The sequence below is a fragment of the Crassostrea angulata genome, chromosome 5 (assembly GCF_025612915.1).
Source record: "Crassostrea angulata isolate pt1a10 chromosome 5, ASM2561291v2, whole genome shotgun sequence".
In the NCBI taxonomy this organism is placed as follows: Eukaryota; Metazoa; Mollusca; class Bivalvia; order Ostreida; family Ostreidae; genus Magallana; species Magallana angulata.
This window is the reverse complement of record NC_069115.1, coordinates 54,470,278-54,490,562: the sequence shown is the minus strand read 5'-3', so window position 1 is coordinate 54,490,562 and position 20,285 is coordinate 54,470,278. Positions and strand designations below refer to the sequence as shown.

The following is a 20,285-nucleotide window of genomic DNA, read 5'->3' as shown; positions in this document are numbered from 1 at the left end:
ACAGAAAATATTTGTTTTGGAAGTCTCTCAGATATATTGAGCTTTCCGTCGCAGAAAAAAACCATCATCTAATCTTGTTGACTACAGTGCACTGTGCAGGAAAACAACTCAACTATCGATGACATTATGTGAAAGGAATATTACATGAACAATACACGGGATATAACACAGACCTATTCAAAGTTTGTGATTTTGTTTACTAAGGTATGCTTCATTTTTAAGATTTTCTTATTGCTAAGACTAAATAGAAATATTAACTCGAATTTCCTCTATGCACAAGTATACATGTATTATAGCTGCAGAAATGTAGCTCTCCGGGAAAAAAATTTTTTGACAGACCGGAGAGCTACAGGCCCACCCATTGAAAAAATTTATATTTATTGCGCAGAAAAACGTGCGCTAGTTTTGGACTGATTTACCTTATTTATACGCAAATTCTGTGAAAACAATTATAGTACCATTAAATTCTTCCTGCAATTTACTACTGATATCGCCTCTTTATTTGCCTCAGACTTTCTCTGAAACACGCTACCGACCTCTGAAAATCAAGTATGTTGAATTTACATCGAGATCGAGAGTCACCATTTTTACATGTAAACAAAGAGCACCACATGAATTTACAGGACTGGTGATGGTGTTTTAAAGACTATCCGAGGCAAGTGAAGAGGCGATATCAGTAGTAAATTGCATGAAGAATTTAATGGTACTAATTGTACTACTGTAAAGGTAATTGATGGATTAAATAATTTCTTGGTGTTGGCTACAAAATAAAATCAGTTTTAAAAGTTTATATATTTAAATATTTCAGCTGTATTTAAAAACCTATAAATAAAATCAGAGATTGGCAACTCTGCCATTAGCATGTGTTGTTGTTTAAAAGTAGTACAGGACCAACCTTACTTTGAGAATTACATTTTAGTAAACTGAGATAGTGATCTTCAACCAAAAGTATATTGTTTTAATGAAAAGTGTGCAGAGGTTTTAGACATTTTTGAAACAAAAAATTGAAAAATAAGATTAATATATAGAAAATTGGCCAGCTATAAAACATCGGTGAAATCTCGGACGACCGATAGCCAACTGCCTCCTAAAACTCCTTTTTTAATATTGTTTTTATGACATAAACTCATGAAAATTTAATATGTTTCATGTTTTGGTAATAGGTTTTAGCTGTTTAATTCAATATAATTGTTTATTAGAAAGGTATGTTGATTTAAACTGGGAACACTTTACAATGGGGACCGCAGGATTTTCGAAAGATTTCGATCAGTTGCTAATCTCTGTTATTTATGTCTCTGATAAAATTTACCCTTTAATTAATGATGATTCTTAATCATTGATAACTACAGTACTGTTTTCTATACTCTGTTCCGGGTTTTTGCTTCCACACTTTTCGCTTGATATTTCGATAATCATTTATACCTTTATCATGTTTATGCTCAAACTATGTTCATTCACTAATATGAAAAATGTCCAGATTATCATTTTTGAAATGCCCCCTCCACTGCTTCAGGTTTCAATACACATGAAATAACTATAAAATAGAATGTCTGCTGGGATTTTGCATTGCATCACCATGATTAAGCCTGAATGATAACATTGGAAAATTGTGCGAGGTATTCCGAGTGAGTTCCAAATGGTGAACATGGTGAAAAGATGTAAACATTTTCCATCATACATCTCCATAAGAAATTTGATTTTGTTCCTGTGAACTTTTAATGGTTGAAAATTAAATGATAATGTGTTAATGAAGATATTTTGGATATTTTCCCTTATATCGATTTCATCTGTATTTCTTTCACAGGTATGTGCATGTATTTTTATTAAAAATCATCAAAAAGCGATGGAAGCAATAACTTGGGACAAACTATAACAGGGCAATTTGATATATATAGTTTGTTGATAGAATATGATTTTAGTTGAACAATTGCTGTATTGATTGCATTTCTAGGAATTTCATCAAAATGTGTAAATTTTCCACAAAAATAAATCAATTGGCATGGTGATTTCACATTATATGGACTAATAGGAAGGTTTGGGCATGTAAATTAATATGAAACTGATATGGGACAACTAGTCCCTCATTGGAGGACAAACATTTTAACCATTAACCACTGTACAAACCTAATAAGTTGCAGATTGCATAATAATACATATGGACATTTATATGTTGTTCAAAATGAAATGAATATTTTATAAGGGGTTTGTATTTAACATGTTGATGAGAAGAAATTTAATGAAAAAACATTTATTATAATGATTGATATTTAAGTAATTGGCTAAGCTGCAAGCTCATGTTATAAAATCTGGAATAATATTATGCTGGATTGCTACATGGAAGCATCTGTTCATTATGGCATATCACCTGAGGTCCCATGTTTGTCCACACTTTATCTGACACTGCTTTCCAGAATTTTCTTATTTTGTCAACCCTTTTAGAGTATGAATGGTGGCCAGTGGTAGGGCGAAAGCAGCAGATCATCTCAAGTTGTTCCTCACTTTTTAACTCGCCCATCCCAATAAAAACCCTCTTGGTTTTAATTTTACCAATATATATCCTAATTTGATTTTCCCTAAATCTGCATTTGAAATCCACTGAGTTTCAGATAGGTGCTGGTAGATGATTGCATCACAAGCAATACATGTATATATATCAGGGTTGTCTCTAAGAGCAGGGAGGCAGGGAATTCCCCCGCCTTTAGTGCCTTAATTACCCGGTTATTATTGCATTTCAACACAATGTAGCTATAAGCAAGACCCCCAGACCCCCCTTCTACTTTTTTTATTTCTTCCTTCTACTTCAATTTTTAGAGACAACCCTGATATATGAGTCCAGTTTAGTATTGCATCGTTTTAAGAGTTCCGGCCATCTTACCTTTTAGAATATGTCGGGGGTTGCTGAACATGAACCTGTCTCTGTAAATGATAGTAAATGATAGTATTTACTTTTAGATTTATTTTTTTTTTTTGGGGGGGGGGGGGTGGCATTTCTTCTATCTTTTGTCAAAGATGCATGAATTTCAGATTGAATGGTTAACATGCTTATTTAATTTTTTTATTCTCAAGACATAACACTTATTTTGGACGGCAGGGCCTCTCTTGGTATTCTTCACTCATGTTGGTTTACCTTATCTCCAATACATTCATTGTAACTGTCATATCAGGCGATTTTAATGTTAGAGAGGTCAGTTTAACTGTTGACCTGGGTGCACCGCTGACCGGACACTGCACTGTGCAGTGAGTGGGTCACCTGAGGACCTGACTGATTCACCTGTAGGGTCAGACAGCCAGCGACAAGCGCATCCCATTGTCAACAGACACCCAGAACAGGGGCCCGGCCTTTGTGATCCCCATCAGGGATAATGACTATTTGAGAGGGGAATTCACAACAGCGCTAGAATTCCTCACGCTAAATGACATAGCTGCTCCCTGTCAGATGACAACAGGAGGGGTCAGATGCATCAAGTGCAACAAAAGGCATGTCAACAGCAGTGCATGTTTGGTAGTGGACGGAACAATCGCCATCCCTCACAGATCTTTCTTTCTCGGCAGGGTGACCAAGATTGATGCTGTATTGGTTTTTATTGGCTCTTGTCTTGGAAATGCAAACAATTTTCTCTGTGTGCACAAATACAATACAGATTTAGAGTGGATTTGTGAAGCATGTAAATTTGCTGCATTTTGGTTGCTCTAAAAAGCATATGCACAATGCACAGTTCCTGTTTAGCAGCATATGATGAAAGACCATGATTTTATTTGAGTTTGGATTAGGTTTCTCAATTATTTAGGTAATACCAGTATGGTACTTTGGACTTGTATGAGCATTTCAGTGTACATGAAGTGATAAACTTATTTTTGAACTTTTATTCAATTATGAGTTATCTTTTTTGTCAGTGATGAGCCAGCCATTTTTTGGATAAAACATTTTTCGATACCGTTATGTACATGCATCAAGGTGTTAATCTGCATGAATAATTAAATGTTGTTTGTTTTTGTTTTTTCTTAGTTGTGATTTCCCAGCAGTGTCAACATGACCAAGTTTAATTTGCTGAGTTACCTTAGCAACAGAGAAAGAGGAAGGGTCAAGTTCAAACTCCAAAAGTCAGCAACCTTGGAATATCTGGAAGAAAAGGGATCCAAACCCATCATCAACCAGGTACAGAGACTTATAGGTGTATTTGTTTGTGATATTTTGCTTTTTTCTCTTTACTGTCTCAGTTTCCTGATTTAAGCGAAACTCAAGTTTTTTTTTAAGTGACAAGGGGTGCTGTATTTAGTATATATCAGTAATAACAAAGTGGTCATCATCATAAAGGACATAAAAGCACAACCATTCATCATGTTTATATATAAATGGATGGTGATTAGAGCTATTAATTTTTCTATTTATAGCCGTGTGAACTGTCTGGGAAATGTCGTGCCACTTTCCTTATGGACTTCAGCCCTGATGGGTAAGTGTTATAAGTGTAACAGACCTCTAGACAAGTTACTCAATAAAGTCTGTAACACAGTGTTATAAGTGTAACTGACCACCAGACTAACATCTCAATATAGTCTGTGACATCAGATAGTGAGGTTGTCCCATTAATTAATTACATCGTTATCAGGGTCAGAGTCAAGAGTTATAATGACAATCAGAGAAGAGGGTCATGTAATTAGGTGTACATAAACAGTATGTATCAAAGCAATACAGGTTGAACTTCTTTGTTAATACTCTGGAAGATGAATAAAATAGAGGGAAATGGTGTAGCTTTCTTCCCATCTAAGATAATCAGGGGTATTGATGATTGACAGTCTTCTGAGGTTTTTCACCTAAACCTTGTTCAGTGGCGAGAATGGTCTGCAGAAATGGTTGCTATAGTGTAGGAAGTGATTGATGTTATGTGAGTTTTCATGCAATTAGTCAGACAGTGTGGATTAATGGAGACATTTGGTTGATTTTACTACACTTTATCTCCTCTATTCTTTCTTTCTCTCTCTCTCAGTAGGAATTAAGATAAATATGCATGCTAATTATCACCATATACTCCTCTAGTAAGACCTTATTTCTGAATCGTATAACAGAGACATGCTGAAGATTTATTTATTTAATCCAACTGCTTCTCAGAACTTGTGTAAACCTGGCCCAGGGTTAGAGTAAGCAAGGCTTGGTCAGCGACGGGTCAGGCTTCCGCTGCCCTATTACAATGGTGGGATAATTAGTGTGATCTGGTGATTTCTGGTGGCTTGACCCCCCAGACTATCTCGGGCACTGACCGGCCAACAGGTACAAGTTAGATATAAACAGGAACCGGTCAGATAGCTTGGAACTTCACAACCCCCAGACCTTTATCTGTAGGTCGAATGTGTTTGTCTGTCTTCATCTTGGTAGAATACTGAGCTTGTTACATCAATTTGAGTGCGAGTGCACTGTCACTTACAGGGAATTTTAATTAACATGTGAAAATCATGTAAGAAGGCTAGTCAAAAATTTTAAATCAATATTGTACATGTAGTACTAAAAATAATGTAGTTATGCAAAGTATGTTTAGAAGTTTCTTGGGTAAAAACTAAAAACAAATCAGAGAGATGTGGCAAATCATGTTTTAGAACGCCATGTAAAATTTTAATTCTGATTTTTGAAATTAAGTTAAATTGAGATTAAGTTAACAATTAGTAAATTATGAAAAAAAAAATACATACTCTAATCATGCTTAGACATGTTTGCTTATATAAAGCAAATGTCATTGGATTGTTCAACACCTACATGTTTCTTGTACATGACTAATAAATGTATTTTGTTTAAAGGAGCACATTTTTATATTTTTGTACATGTATTATACTTAAACATTCGATACATTTTCATGGAATATAAAAAAGATAAACAAAAGTTCATCCAGAAAAAGAATTCTATATATAGACACTGGCCTGATAGATTTCACATGTTTTTGTCATTGCTGATAACTTTAGGCAGTCAGCTTAACATGTACTATCCATTCTCTGACAGGCATTAGACCAAATCATGATGTTTTACTTAACGGTAGCACTTACATCACAATCCTTTTGGGTGTGTGTATTGGTCAGTGAGGGAGACTGTTGTACTGTAGACAACTAGTTGTAGTACATGTGCCCTGAGGCAGTGTCACTGTAACCCAGCCAACACTTACATCACCACCTCCTCCAATTACCTCTCTCTCACAGGATCAATACGTCTCAATGTACACCTATCAAAGGTCGGGAGTTCAGATCGCTCTATCAGGATTAGGCCCTGCTCACTCTTTATTTATTGAGTTCATCTTTTGGCAGTCTTCAGCCCACCTCCAACTCTGATTATCACCAGAGAGGTCCTATTAAACTGGTTCCAAACAGTGGTAGTAGTGCTGAATCGACCTGTTGAAATGACATAGAAGTTATCCCTGTCTCACCATACTGAGGCTGGCATAGCTATAGTATACAAGAATAATTAAGCTGATTTTTGTAGCAATTTTAAAAGGTTGTAGTGGGTTTTTATATGTGACTTTTAATAGTTTTGATGACTTTCAATATAAAGATAACATTTTAAAAATACATGTAATACAGATTTGATAAAAAAATTGATCATATCTTACAATGAAATAAATCTGTTTTAAATCAATCTCATTCTGCCAGGTATGCTAAATCAGCACCAGCAGAATACAACAGGATTTAATTGAATTCATTAATATACATACAGGTATTCCCATCACAAACTCTTAGCTTTGATTAGTGATTTTGAGTGTGTGCCCAGCATGTTAACTGGCAGTATGCCTTGTGCCTCTCTCTCAGTCACCGACCAGGCCGTCTATAGGGAGACATTGATTTTTTGGACAGTGTCTGCTGACCAGCTAGATGGAGGGGAAATGTCAGGCCAGGACGTGAACTCCTCACCCTGGGTTTATCAAACTTCATTCACAGTACACAAAACGCTGGAAATGAAAGCAAGGGGACACGATCTCACAAGTTATGCTGTGCAAATCTTGCTATTTCATGTACCTGCAGTAAAATAATTTTTGATGAAATTATAAAATTAAGAACTAAATATTGTTCACACAAATCCATGCAGGCATGTACAAGAATATTATTTATGTGGCAATAAAGTCATTGGGATATTTAATTTCCTATCTTCATCAGAAGTCATTGTTTCATTTACCGTAAATCTTCCAAATAATATGTCCCAGACTGGTTTGACTTTTAATAAATTTTGTGATTGACCTCTGGCATTTGTAAGCGGGCTAGCTGCTCCCGTTCTCTGCTCTCTAATTGGCTGGTCATCTGAGGACATGGACTCTGTCTGAACCCTGCTCAAAGGATCCCCTTATCACTGATCAAACACAGAGTCATAGCAACTCGAAGACCATCAGGAAGGGGGAGGTTTATGTCTAATAAATGCCCTGCAGCATATGGTTTAGAGTGACGGAGTATTGAAGAGATGCAGGGGGGATATTGGGAAGTTATAGGAACACTGCTCTGTTTAATACAGCTGATTTATTGAGCAAAGTCTCTCAATAACTCATGTTGCATTTCTTTGCTGTCTGCAAAAACAAAAGGAAGAGAATAAAAAAGTAATGGGTGGTTATAACTGCATTCATCTGGTTCTGTTAAGAATATGCTAGATGATTGCTTTCTTGAGCCATAAACTTATAAACATAATAAATTACAAATAACATTACTACATACCTCTATTCAGAGAAAGCAATTCATACTATCAAATGAAAAACCATTGTACCCAGTATACAATTACATGAATCAAGACAAAATAAAATGCGTTACTGTAAATGTATTATATTTGGGGTGTGCAATATTTGGCAGAAAGTGATTTTTCAACAAGTTAGCATGAATTTGATATTGCACTTTTCTGAATGTTCCTATTTATGGTATGTAACATTTGGTAATGTACTTGATTTAGCTGACACAGTTTTTGGCCAAAAATGCTAAATACTAGAATACACATCTAAATTGATACATTTACAGTAAGTGTATTAATTTAAAAGATGAAATTATACAAATATCAGCTAGAAATTGTTCTCTCAAACTTTCTTTTAAAAATGTCAAACAGTAATTCTGTGATAATATTTATTTTTAAAAAAAGGAACACTAATGGACATCACATTTAAATATATTGCCTAAATAAGTATTGTTTGATATGTGGGTTGTTTTTTGGGGGTTTTTTTTGTTCAAGAGGATAGAGATAAAAAAAAAAAAGAATTGTTTTGTTTTGTTTTAGGACCAAGGTGGCTTCCACTCATGGAGACCACACAGTGAGGGTGTCTGATGTGGCGACGGGGAAATGTCTCCACATCTTGAGGGGCCACCCTCGCACCCCATGGTGCATCGCCTTCCATCCCACATCCAATCAGATCCTGGCCTCAGGCTGTCTTGGAGGGGAGGTCCGGATCTGGGATTTACATGTAGGTGTTAATTTTCTGCATGGTAGATATACATGTATTTGTTATCACATGTTTAACAAAATATACAATGGGTGCATTATTGTATCACCCTATGACATGCTATGATTCTGGTTGTGAATATGGGTCTGTTTCCTGTTTGGTAGATCAAGATTTGATGGACCATATTCACTGCATGTACTTAACACCTAAATATTATAATGTGATAATGAACAATGTATGATGTCATAACAACATTTAATAAGTTTTATATTATTGATGTCTAAAATGCACATAAGATAAGAAGTTAAAAGTTGAGAGAAAGAATAGGTAATGTCATAAAACTCATTTGCAAAGGTCATGTCTGTCTGGCACATTTAAAGAACAGTTACGGTCTCTCTCTCTCTCTCTCTCTCTCTCTCTCTCTCTCTCTCTCTCTCTCTCTCTCTCTCTCTCTCTCTCTCTCTCTTATATATAGATATAATTAAGTTGTTATGTTTTTGGGTTTTTTCTAAATGGATAATGGTTCTTATTTCTAGGGTTTTGGAACAGAGGTTTGGAGGTCAAAGGATAACTATGAGATCACATCCCTAACCTTTCACCCAACAGATCATGTGCTTGTATTCTCTGTGACCAATCACATTTACTTCTGGGACTGGAGCCAACCAGAACCATTTGTTGTTTGTAAAACAAACTATGAATATGAAAAAATCAGGTGATTTTCTTGAATATTTTTCTTTCCTTGCATTTTTTAAGCAGTTTGTCATTGTAGTGGAACATAAGTAAGTAGAAGTAGTGTTACATGTGCATTATTTAAATATTATTTTTACTTTTTTAAAAGGTGGGTTAAATTTGACCCCCTGGGTCAGTTCCTATACACAGGTATTGCCAACAACACCACGGTCAGGCCCCCTTCAAGAGTGTCTTTCATCAGGTGAGCAAGATAGTTCAGAGAGTCAATAATGGTGAGAAAGTCAGTACTTATTAGAAAGTCAATAATTGGGAGAAAGACTTTTTGTGTTAAAAAGTGAGTATGTTACTAGTGAGAAAGTTGGTATTAGTTAGATAGTTAGTCTTTGTGAGAAACTTTTACTGATAATTGTCTATCTGTAGGAGATTTTCCATATTTTTGATTTGTAAGTTTTCTGTTGTGTTTCAGCGGTAACACTCACCCAAACACGGTCCCAAACACGTCGCGGACCCAGCAGCTGAGCAATGTGTACGACAGTCTGGTGGAGTGTTTTCAAGCGTCACGGAGAGATCGGGTCCTCAACCGAACGGAGGCTGGGCAAGGTAAGAGGGGTGTTAGGCACTCTCAATCAGCTAACAAAATGATTTTGTTATCAGGAAAATTCCGCACACTTAGTAGTTGACATAATGTAATTAATAGGGAATATCATTAAAGGAAATAGAAATTATTTTTGAAATGACATGTACCTCAATGCAAGTTGGGAAAACATTATGAAAATTAAATCTATTCAGAAGGGAAATAAGAGTTTGTTTACACAGGGTAATTTGAGGGATAAATATTAATATGTAGTGATTTACCATTTTTATGCCCCCCTTCGAAGAAGGGAGGGCATATTGCTTTGCTGCTGTCTGTCAGTTGGTCTGTCGGTCGGTCGTTCCACCAGCAGTTTCGGCTCATTTTCTTCGCAGAGGATGAACATATTGAAATGAAATTTGGTATACAGGTTTATCATGATAATGTATAGGTCAAGTTCGATATTGGGTACGAACAAGCAATTTTCGACAGAGTTATGGCCCTTGGACGTAGAAAAATTCTAGTTTTTTGCAGTTTCGGCTCAATTTCTTCGCAGAGGATGAACATATTGAAATGAAATTTGGTATACAGATTTATCATGATAATATCTAGGTCAAGTTCGATATTGGGTACGATCGAGCAATTTTCAACAGAGTTATGGGCCTTGGACGTAGGAAAATTCTAGTTTTTTGCAGTTTCGGCTCATTTTCTTCGCAGAGGATGAACATATTGAAATGAAATTTGGTATACAGGTTGATCATGATAATATCTAGGTCAAGTTTGATATTAGGTACGATCGAGGAATTTTCAACAGAGTTATGGCCCTTGGATGTAGAAAAATTCTAGTTTTTTGCAGTTTCGGCTCATTTTCTTCGCAGAGGATGAACATATTGAAATTAAATTTGGTATACAGGTTTATCATGATAATATCTAGGTCAAGTTCGATATTGAGTACGATCGAGCAATTTTCAACAGAGTTATGGGCCTTGGACGTAGGAAAATTCTAGTTTTTTGCAGTTTCGGCTCATTTTCTTCGCAGAGGATGAACATATTGAAATGAAATTTGGTATACAGGTTTATCATGATAATATCTAGGTCAAGTTCGATATCGGGTCAATCGAGCAATTTTCAACAGAGTTTTTTGCAGTTTACGTTCATTTTCTTTGTGGATGTTTCCAAAGGAGGGAGGCATAAGTGTTTCACAAACATCTCTTGTTTGAAAGATTGCAATCAAAATCTTGTTTCAGATCCCCAGTCTGTGTCCAACACTCAACATGGAGCCTCAAATCACCAACACTCGCCGGTCCATGAAGAGGGACTCAGTCTGGCTCGCCAGTACGCCTCCCACATCACTCAATCTTCACAAAGGTCCATGCAGGGAATGTCTCAGCGACCAGAAATCCCCTCGGGAGCCTCCAACTCTTCCTCCTCCCCAGATACAGACATGGATGGGATATCTAGTCCAGCCAATCCGGTATTAGCTATGCAGCCTCCTAGAGGAGCATCAGCAGACAACGATGTGAGTGGGGAATCCCCGCCCAGCATAGTTAGTGTAGACGGAGAATCTAGTCAAACTAGAGCTGTCTCCAATCACCCTCGCAGTGAAAGGGTCCCTGGAACTCTCATTGTGACCGAGAGGTCTCCCGAACAGACTAGTCCCCCATTTCAATCCCTGGACACTTCATCTGGTGTAAGGATAGTCTCAGAGGCGCAATCCGTCCGTGGGATACTTAATGATCAAGTTCATGCTTCAACAACTGCATTCGCCATAGCTCCAGAAGAGGAGCCAGCCGAGGAGGTCATCAGTCTCAGTGAGTTGACCTCGAGGGGCCTCTCCGAGGAGCACCATCTCCATCATTCCTCAAACACAGACTGTGACCGACTCAACTGCCCGGTCTGTGGGAACTTTGACACAACACACATCAGGCGAGTTTGTGAGTCTGAGATGTTCACACAACTGCGAGCCAGGCGTAGGAGTTTACAGAACTCAATGAACAATGTATCGGCCAGAAGTGCTTTCTCACGTCCGTACACCTACAACAGACATGGTTCACTGGTGAGGCCAGAAATACACTCAATACAAGACCCTAGTCAGTTAGGAGAGATGCATGAAATTAGGCGAGTAGAAAATCCCAATGCAGGGGCATCAAACATGGACCATGTCTCTTCTAACAACAGTGCACCCAGTAACACGGAGGGTGACGCCCGTCTCACACAGGTCGGGGATAATATAGACATCTGTGCCAGCATTCACGAAAACTTTGCCACTATCACAGCTCGCATCGAACGAGAGATGAACGAGTTGGATAGGAGAATAAACAACTTGAGGAATACGTTTAATGAGAGTTTACGGAGGTTACAACACCATCGAGTATCTTTCTTGTCAGCGCGGGAAGGAGATGTAAATGGACGTCGACCGTCATTTATCGTTGCAAGACATACTCAGCAAGCTGAGGGGGCCTCATCCAGCCGACCAGAAGACAGTAGGTTAAACATTTCTCTCTGAGTACAATAATTTCTATTAGAGCAGTTTACACAAGATATCTCCTGCTTCTTCTTTCGGAGTTAAATTAAAATTCTAAAATTTTATTCAGAGGATACATTCATTCAAAGAACCCTCATGAAATTTGGAATTATGGTAAAGATATAACTATGATTATGATTTTTCAATGAACTCCCCTGCCATAGGTTTAGTTTAGCACATGTTTTCATGAAGCACTTATTGTTTGTATTGTAGGTACACATTCCTTAGACAGAGGACAGCACCTGTTGGAGACAGCGCTGCGATCCTCCAGACCAGATAGAACTGGTTCTCACTCTCACAGGTATGGGCCTACCGCTTAGTCTAATTGACCTTTTTTAAGTTGTTATGAATTATTGTATTCTGTTTATTGCTTTATCGGGAACTGTGAAATCATCAAAATTCTCAGGAGATAATTTTCATTGATAATCAATTTTTCACAGATTCGTTGTTGCTTCATTTTATTAATTTACTTGTACAATCAATAAAATGATACTATGTTTTATGTGGATGTAAATTTGTCAGTGAAAGGGTCTTGCAAAATCCACAAAAACTGAATCGCCAGGAAATTTTTAAATAATTTCACAGTAACTTCTCTATGTGGTAAGAAGCTAAACACATGCTACTACTTTCAGTGTTCCCCGAGAACTGGACTCGTCCCACGCCTGGCAGTCCCTGGAGAGGCACCACCTTCACCCCCACTACTCCGTCAGTATCCTAGACAACACAATTAACCGGCCCAATGACCCGATTCAGACGGCCATCAACAGAGCAATAGCAGGTACACTGACCACCATATACATGGTCTATATTTAATAGCTTAGTATGAAAAAAAACCAATGCACATAGAACTTATTCAAAGAGATGATTCTTATTTATTTGGTTTGTTCAGATGCATTTATGGGACGTGGTGAACCGGCTGTGGCAACCAACATAATCAACCACACCTACCGCATCCAGGCCTGGGACTTCTCGCGGTGCAATATACCCGACCTCACGGACAGTAAGTAGTCTCGCTTTGTTGTGTTCAACAAGAATTATTACAACATTAGTGGTTAGTGAATGGTCAGTTCATGACTAATCCATGAGGATTAATTTACTTCCATTTGAATCCGATTGCAAATACTATCTGCAAACAGATGTTGGTTGCAGATCTGACCAAAATTTCTCCCACACATTTAATACTTGGTTCACAGATTACATTCATAATGCTTTAATGGCTAGTTCAAGCAATACTTAAAAAAGTCCTGATAAAAATGTTAATGTTTTTCATTTAGCAAAATCCAACATAGTCGTGCAGCACTGTAAGCTTCACAACGACGCCAGCTGTAACTTGTCGCAGGACGGCACTATGCTGGCCACCTTCGTCCCGAGTCATCGGGGATTCCCTGATGACAACATCATGGCAGTTTACTCGCTCGAGCCAAAGACTCGAGGACAGTGTCTCTTCACCAAAAGTTTTGGTAAATATTTTACTTTGATACATGTAACAGGCGAATGTAACTTACAGGGGGGTTATACAATTCTAGTGATACTGTAAATTCCTAATTAAACGCGAGGAATTAATATCCGCGTAAAATCGCGAGAAGCATCCTTCGCGGATTTTAAAATCTCGCCATTATTTTCTGAGAGTTGAAAACTATAAGAAATAAGGAGAAAAGTTCAACGTTCGCGATTTTATATTCTCGCGATTTGGTAGAAACCAGCGGGATCGCGGAATTAAGTACTCGCGTAATATAAGGAATTTACAGTATACATGTATAGGAATCATTCTGTGACGTTATCTAAGTCCTTCGATAAAAATTCTTGTAATACACATTTAATCTAGCCTGAATTTTGGAGACTGTATATCATTGTATATTGTTGATATAATGGCACCAAGGTTAGTGACAGGCATAGACTCTGTACCAAAACTCTAATGACAACCCTGATAGATTCAAACTTTAAAAGTGCATCAAGAGTACATAACTATTAAAGCATGAATTTCTTAGACTGTGTATATGAATGTTTATTATTGATATGATTACACATGAAGTTAACTGTATTTAAGATAATAATACACCATATTCTTTACATGTAATATCATGATCAATGGTTTGTGTTGTAGGTCCTAATGCAATATCAGTCAGCCTGTCCCCAGGGAGCGGGTATGTGATGGTGGGGCTGGCCGCCAAACAGCTCTCCTGGGTGTTCACCCCCAACCAGGTACGTCTAGCACCGTCACAGGGCACCTGCTGATCACAAGCAGAGAGCACCTGCTAATCATAATGAACATTTATACTAAATGTTATCGGTGATATTAATCTAGGAAGGTCAGCAGTTATTTAGTTTGAGTGCTCTTATTATCATCTAGATCGTGAAGCAATTTTACACTTAAGTCAAAAATTGTATACAGACTGAAGTCTGAAATTGCTTCATGATCCTGAGGCCTGAAGTTGAAGAGAGTAAGAGAGAAAATGTTTAAACTTTATGCATACATACATACGGTATCTGTGAAAGATTTCTTACAAATTTTTGTTTTATTTTTCAGCTTGTTGCTCAAATTCTAAAGTTAGATAATAAATATGCTGGAGAAAAGTCTATGCAGGTATGAAAACAATTTATAAAATGATTGATTTATTTTTCAACATGCACAATTCTTTGTTATCATGTATTAAAATCATTGGTAGGGTAAATTTATATGATCAGAAATGGAATTATGGTCAGTAGATAACATACTCCATCTGGGCCTTGCAATTGTATGAAACTTGCTGACCTAGTATATTCCACAACCTGCATATGTCCAGATATTGATGCATCATCATTTCTTTATCAGCACATTACGGATGTGATGCACCCCTGTGATATGGACATTCGGACTCACGTCAGCGTAAACTCGGCAAGATGGATGCCTGGATCAGGGGAGGGAATCGTGTATGGAACAAATCGAGGAGATCTACATGTCTGTAGACCAGGGTAGGTGGTGCTGTCCTGTCAGCAGTGAACATCTTATTGTGAAATGTATTTGTCCTGTGGTATCATTTAACTTTTTAGTGGCCAATTTTCATGGAACGTCAATTTTTCAAAGATAAATTTGGACATATGAGTGTTTCTTGGATTTACTTGTAAGATTGATAAATTATAAGAATTGTTTCATAATTTGTTGAGCATGTATATGTTTGTGTAAAGGGCGGCCATAAAATTCATAAAAATTGAGGCGCCATTCCCTGCATTTATGAATGTAAACTTATTAAATGTAAGCATTTTTTTTATTTATTTACATGTACTGTATAATCTGAAATCTTTCAGAACAAAAAAGTCTGTTGCGGGAGATAACTCTGATGATAGATCCATCAGGCGAAACTTGATGCACATGCTCAGAATGTCAGGTGAACAGGATGTGCCGCGTATAAACACCTCCACCCAGACACCTGGTGTTAGGCGGAGTGCGTCCACCCAGACGGACACGGATGACAGCATGTAACAACTCCACAAACATGTCATAGACAATTGTGAAAAATGTGTAATAAAAATATCCATTTTTTAAAGATATTATTTTATTTCATCAAGTATCCTCATTGCATATTGCATTGCAAGTCATTTATCAATTCTTTGAGATCTACATTATAGATTAATTGCGAAATATAGCTTGCTCTATATGTTTTAAGAACATCTAATTTAAGAAATGCTGGTGAGGATGTCCTATGTCAGATGCTCTGAACTCAATCCATTCATTATTTCTCCATCTGCATTTCTCTGGTTTGTGAGAAGAGAATTTTTTTTTTCGTTTTTGGTTTTTTTTATTTAATTTTTTTTTGAATGAGGTAGACTTCCATTGCAAAATCCCTTAAATCATGTTTTATTGAAAAGTGCTGATTTTGTGATATTTCTTGGTATTGAACATGTTTAATTTGGATTTAAATCACAGTCACAGATTTATCTTTGAATGAAATTATACTTATATTCATACATACTTCAATGTATTAAGTTTACGTGCTTGCAGGGCAAGCTAAACATTTAATAGAATAGATTTGTTCTTTGTCAAGCAATGAATCTTTTTTTTTTTTACATGTACAAGTACTTGTTGTAATACAATTATGTATTAAAAATTGCCAATTTTTTAAATGTCATTCTTAATGCTTTGTGTATTGTTTTGTTATGGGTTTATTTATAAAATCAAATAAATATCGGTGCATTACAACATATTCTTATCTATCGGTTATTTATTCAACCATATGAGAATGTTTTTTAACAAAGTGTCCGCTCTTACCCATTGATGAAAATTACCTTAAAATGAATGACGTTGAAGTTGTTAATCAGTCTACTTATGTGTCTTTCTCTTTCTCTTTCTTACACAGGTGATTTCTATAAATGGCCACTCAAAAGAGAGGAAATATATGTTTGAAATTTTTAAATCTATGAAAAATATGTAGTTGGTGTATATCTTTATTTGATCATACATTTCTAATTAGTGTGCTGAGCTATGCTAGTAAATTAGAAAAAGAAATACTCTCATAAAATTCACAAAAATATGCGTAAAATTGGAAGACAAAACTTCTTCATTGATATTTAATTAGGTTGTTTATTACTTTTTACTCCGTGGAAAAAATCGCAATATAAAATTTTTGTGTAAACTTTAAGAATCTGTATAACGATAAAGTATTCATCAAGATATGTTCGAAAATTCGAGTATAAAATATGGTTTGTTTCTATATTATGTAAAACATTTAATATTTTTATGAAGGTTAAAGTTTGAAAGTGTCAAAACATTACAAACAAAACTCTGTTTTTGAACACACATGTATGAAACAAAGAATTTCCGATTACTTTAAAAAGTAAAAGACATACAACTTAATTGTCTGTGAAATACCGGGGTATTTTTTGGATGCCAGGTGAAAAAAATGTATCACTGTTTTATCATGTTAAAGATAAGAATCATTTAATTTTGAGTGTTCCTTTTCTAAACGCGCAATCAGAAGTTAACTTACTTTTCGCTGAGTAGTATTTTGTCGTCGGTTCTCTGTTAGAATTACCGTAAATAGTCTAATAAACATAAATTCAAAATCCATATTAACTGGCGTTTTTAAACGAAAAAACAATGAAGGATGAATGTTGTCGCTCGCAGTAATGACTCGACAATTGGCATACTTAGGTATAAGAATTGATTTCTTGTATTTAAATTTGAATTAACGAATGTGCGGATCTAGAGAAGGGTTCGACAGACCCCCCCCCCCCCCCTTGCAAAATTCAATATCTCTAAATTTACATCATAAAAATTACCTCAGATCCCACCCCACCCCCGGCAAATTCAAATAACCGTCGCACCCCACCCCCCACCCCCCACCCCCCCCCCCCCCCGTTTTTGGAATTTTTTCTGGATACGCGCAAGAAACGCCATGGTAAATTGTATGAAATACTATATATATATATAGTACATGTAATTTGCAGTCAAATTTGGAGTTCACCACTGTATTAGCCCATGAGTAAGTGTTCACTGGTTTTCGATCATCAAGTAAAAGATTTTTATTTAACAGCACTTGGCTGAAAATTGTCTTTTGAAATTACATCCTGGGCACATACAATGTGTAGAAATAGACACAGATAATCTATGTTATGTACAACTTTATAATTACGCAAACCAAATATTATTCATAAAGCTAAAGAGAGTCATTTATCAAGAAGATGCACGGCAGTGGGTAATAGCGTGGTCATATGCCATTTGAAAACCTATTCTGTGGTTTTCTTTTTCGGGAGAGAAAATACATACATTTAATATATATAGCTCTATTGTTTAAAATTTATGGGTTTCTGACGATGGAGTAGGGGTGGTAACAATTTAAAAAAAAAAATAGAACTCAAGATTCCATTGGTTTTGTTTTGCTTCGAAAAAGTGGTCTACTCGATCCTTTGTAAGAACACAGTGAAAGGAAGGAAACTGCTGCAGCAACTCTTAATTTGTCAAAATATGGCCTTCTCAGTTTTCAGAAACAGAACAATTAAGTTATTGTAAAATAAAACGAATTGAAGACTGTCCAAAGATGTACCACTTGTTTGGAGATATCCAAAAGCTATCTTCAAACTTTAACTTTAAAATATCTTTCAAAAGATAGGTCATGTCTAATTAGTTCATAACCAACTAGTCTTGTTCGCGATCTTTCATGGTTGATAAACACTACACAGGTTATTGTTGTGTAGAACCTTTTACCTTTGGCTTATAACCTTCTTTATGATGTAATATTATAAACACCGCTTTGTATTTTAATATAGGAATGTCAATTTATAACCGGTTGGTCGGAACGAAAGTGACCGGTTACAAAATCGGTTATTGGTTAGTCGTATGAAATATAAAAAGTTGTATATTTAAAAGCAATTTCTTTAAAAATTTAATTTTGAATTATTATTTGTAAACATATCTACAAAATATCGTGCTTTCTGTGGCATTAAAAAGGCAGATTTAAAAAAAATAGAACACTATGCAAACAAGAGGCCCATGGGCCACATCGCTCACCTGAACAGCAGTTCCTTGTAACATTACATTTCGTAGCATATGCTTTTTCTATTTTAAACATTGAACCCCTTTCTGGGGACCCAGTAATGGTCCGAGGTTTATGGTTGGCTTGAACAACATAAATAGTAACATAGGAATGAAAATGTGTAGCACTGCGGTGGGACCGCACGTACACAACCTGAAAAACTGAACGTAGAAGAGTTCCACTTCAAGAGGAATAACTCTCAGACTGTACAGAACATTAAGAAAGATAACTCTTGGTTCCACTACATTAGAGTTTACACAATTTGAGGATCCTTGCATAGTAATCTCACAAACTGTAGCATTATAGTTCTCGAGAAGAACTTTTTAAAAACATTTTCAATATATCTTTCTATGTTAAACTTTGAACCCCTTTTGGGGCCACAGTATTAGTTCAGTGCTAAAGTTTTAATTATTTGGAATCTACATTATTTAAGGATGCTTGCATAGTTATATCACAAGCTGAAGCATTATAGTTCCCTAGAAAAAGATTTTTCAACATTTTCCCTCTATATTTCTACGCTAAACTTTGAACACCTCTTGGGGCCCCAGTATTAGATTGAGGTCACGGCTTTTATAATTTCGAATCTACACTATCTGAGGGTGCTTACGTAGTTATCTGACAAATTGATGCATTGTAGTTCTCGAAAAGAAGATTTTTAAACATTTTCCATATATACCGGTACTTCTACATTTAACTTTAAACCCATCTTGGGTCCCTAGTATTAGTCCAGGGGTCACTAATTTAAAACTGTCGAACCTTCATTATCCAAGGTTGTATGCATGATAGTAATCTCACAAATTGAAGCATTGTAGTTCTCGAGAAGAAGATTTTTTAACCTGTTACCTTTATATTTCTATAATAAACTTTGACCCCATCTTGGGGCCCCATTATTGGTCCGGGGGTCACAATTTTACGAATTATGAATCTACATAAGCGAAGGATGCATGCATAGATATTCCATTAACTAAAACATTGTAGTTCTTGAGAAGAAAATTTTTAAACTTTTCCTTTGTTTTTTAAAATGTTTAAATTTTGAACCCCTCTTGGTGCCCATCAATTGTCCGGGAGTTACAATTTTTTGAATCTACATTATTTAAGGATGTACATGTATGCATAGTAATATCCCAAACAGTTGCACGATGGTTCTTGAGAAGATTTTAAAACATTTTCCTATATATGTTAAAATCTAAACCCCTCCTGGGGCCCCACTTTTGTTCGGGGGTCACGATTTTTTCAATCTTCACTATATATACAACCTTTTGTGTATGTATTGGCATTTTTGATGAAGTGGTTCTTGAGAAGAAATTTTTTAAACATTTTTCATATGTAGTTCTATGTTAAATTTTGATCCCCGCCTGGGGCCCCAGTTTTGGTCCGAGGGTCACGATTTTTACAATTTAGAATCTTCATTATACATACAAGCTTTTGTGTAAATATTGGCATTTCTGGTGCAGTGGTTCTTGAGAAGAAGATTTTTTAAACATTTTCCTATGTATTTCTATGTTAAACTTTGAACCCCCCTGGGGCCCCAGTTTTGGTCCGAGGGTCACGATTTTTACAATTTAGAATCTTCACTATATATACAAGCTTTTGTGTAAATATTGGCA

General features: G+C 36.2%; 1 protein-coding gene across 2 annotated transcripts; it reads left to right on the top strand.

Moving 5' to 3' along the window:
- Nucleotides 1-64: 64 nt before the first annotated feature.
- Nucleotides 65-16,347, top strand: LOC128183519 (activating molecule in BECN1-regulated autophagy protein 1B-like). Of its 2 annotated transcripts, none has more exons than XM_052852550.1 (16): nucleotides 65-204; nucleotides 4,007-4,156; nucleotides 4,393-4,451; nucleotides 8,222-8,405; nucleotides 8,921-9,096; nucleotides 9,223-9,315; nucleotides 9,541-9,674; nucleotides 10,893-12,128; nucleotides 12,383-12,470; nucleotides 12,802-12,947; nucleotides 13,059-13,169; nucleotides 13,444-13,629; nucleotides 14,274-14,371; nucleotides 14,697-14,753; nucleotides 14,982-15,121; nucleotides 15,455-16,347. In XM_052852550.1, the coding sequence occupies exons 2-16, from the start codon at nucleotides 4,031-4,033 to the stop codon at nucleotides 15,627-15,629; spliced, it is 3,009 nt and encodes a 1,002-aa protein (XP_052708510.1). In that variant the 5' UTR covers nucleotides 65-204; nucleotides 4,007-4,030; the 3' UTR covers nucleotides 15,630-16,347. The 2 variants fall into 2 exon arrangements, with proteins under 2 accessions (XP_052708510.1, XP_052708511.1); XM_052852551.1 differs by lacking the exon at nucleotides 65-204 and adding an exon at nucleotides 2,995-3,788.
- Nucleotides 16,348-20,285: the final 3,938 nt, after the last annotated feature.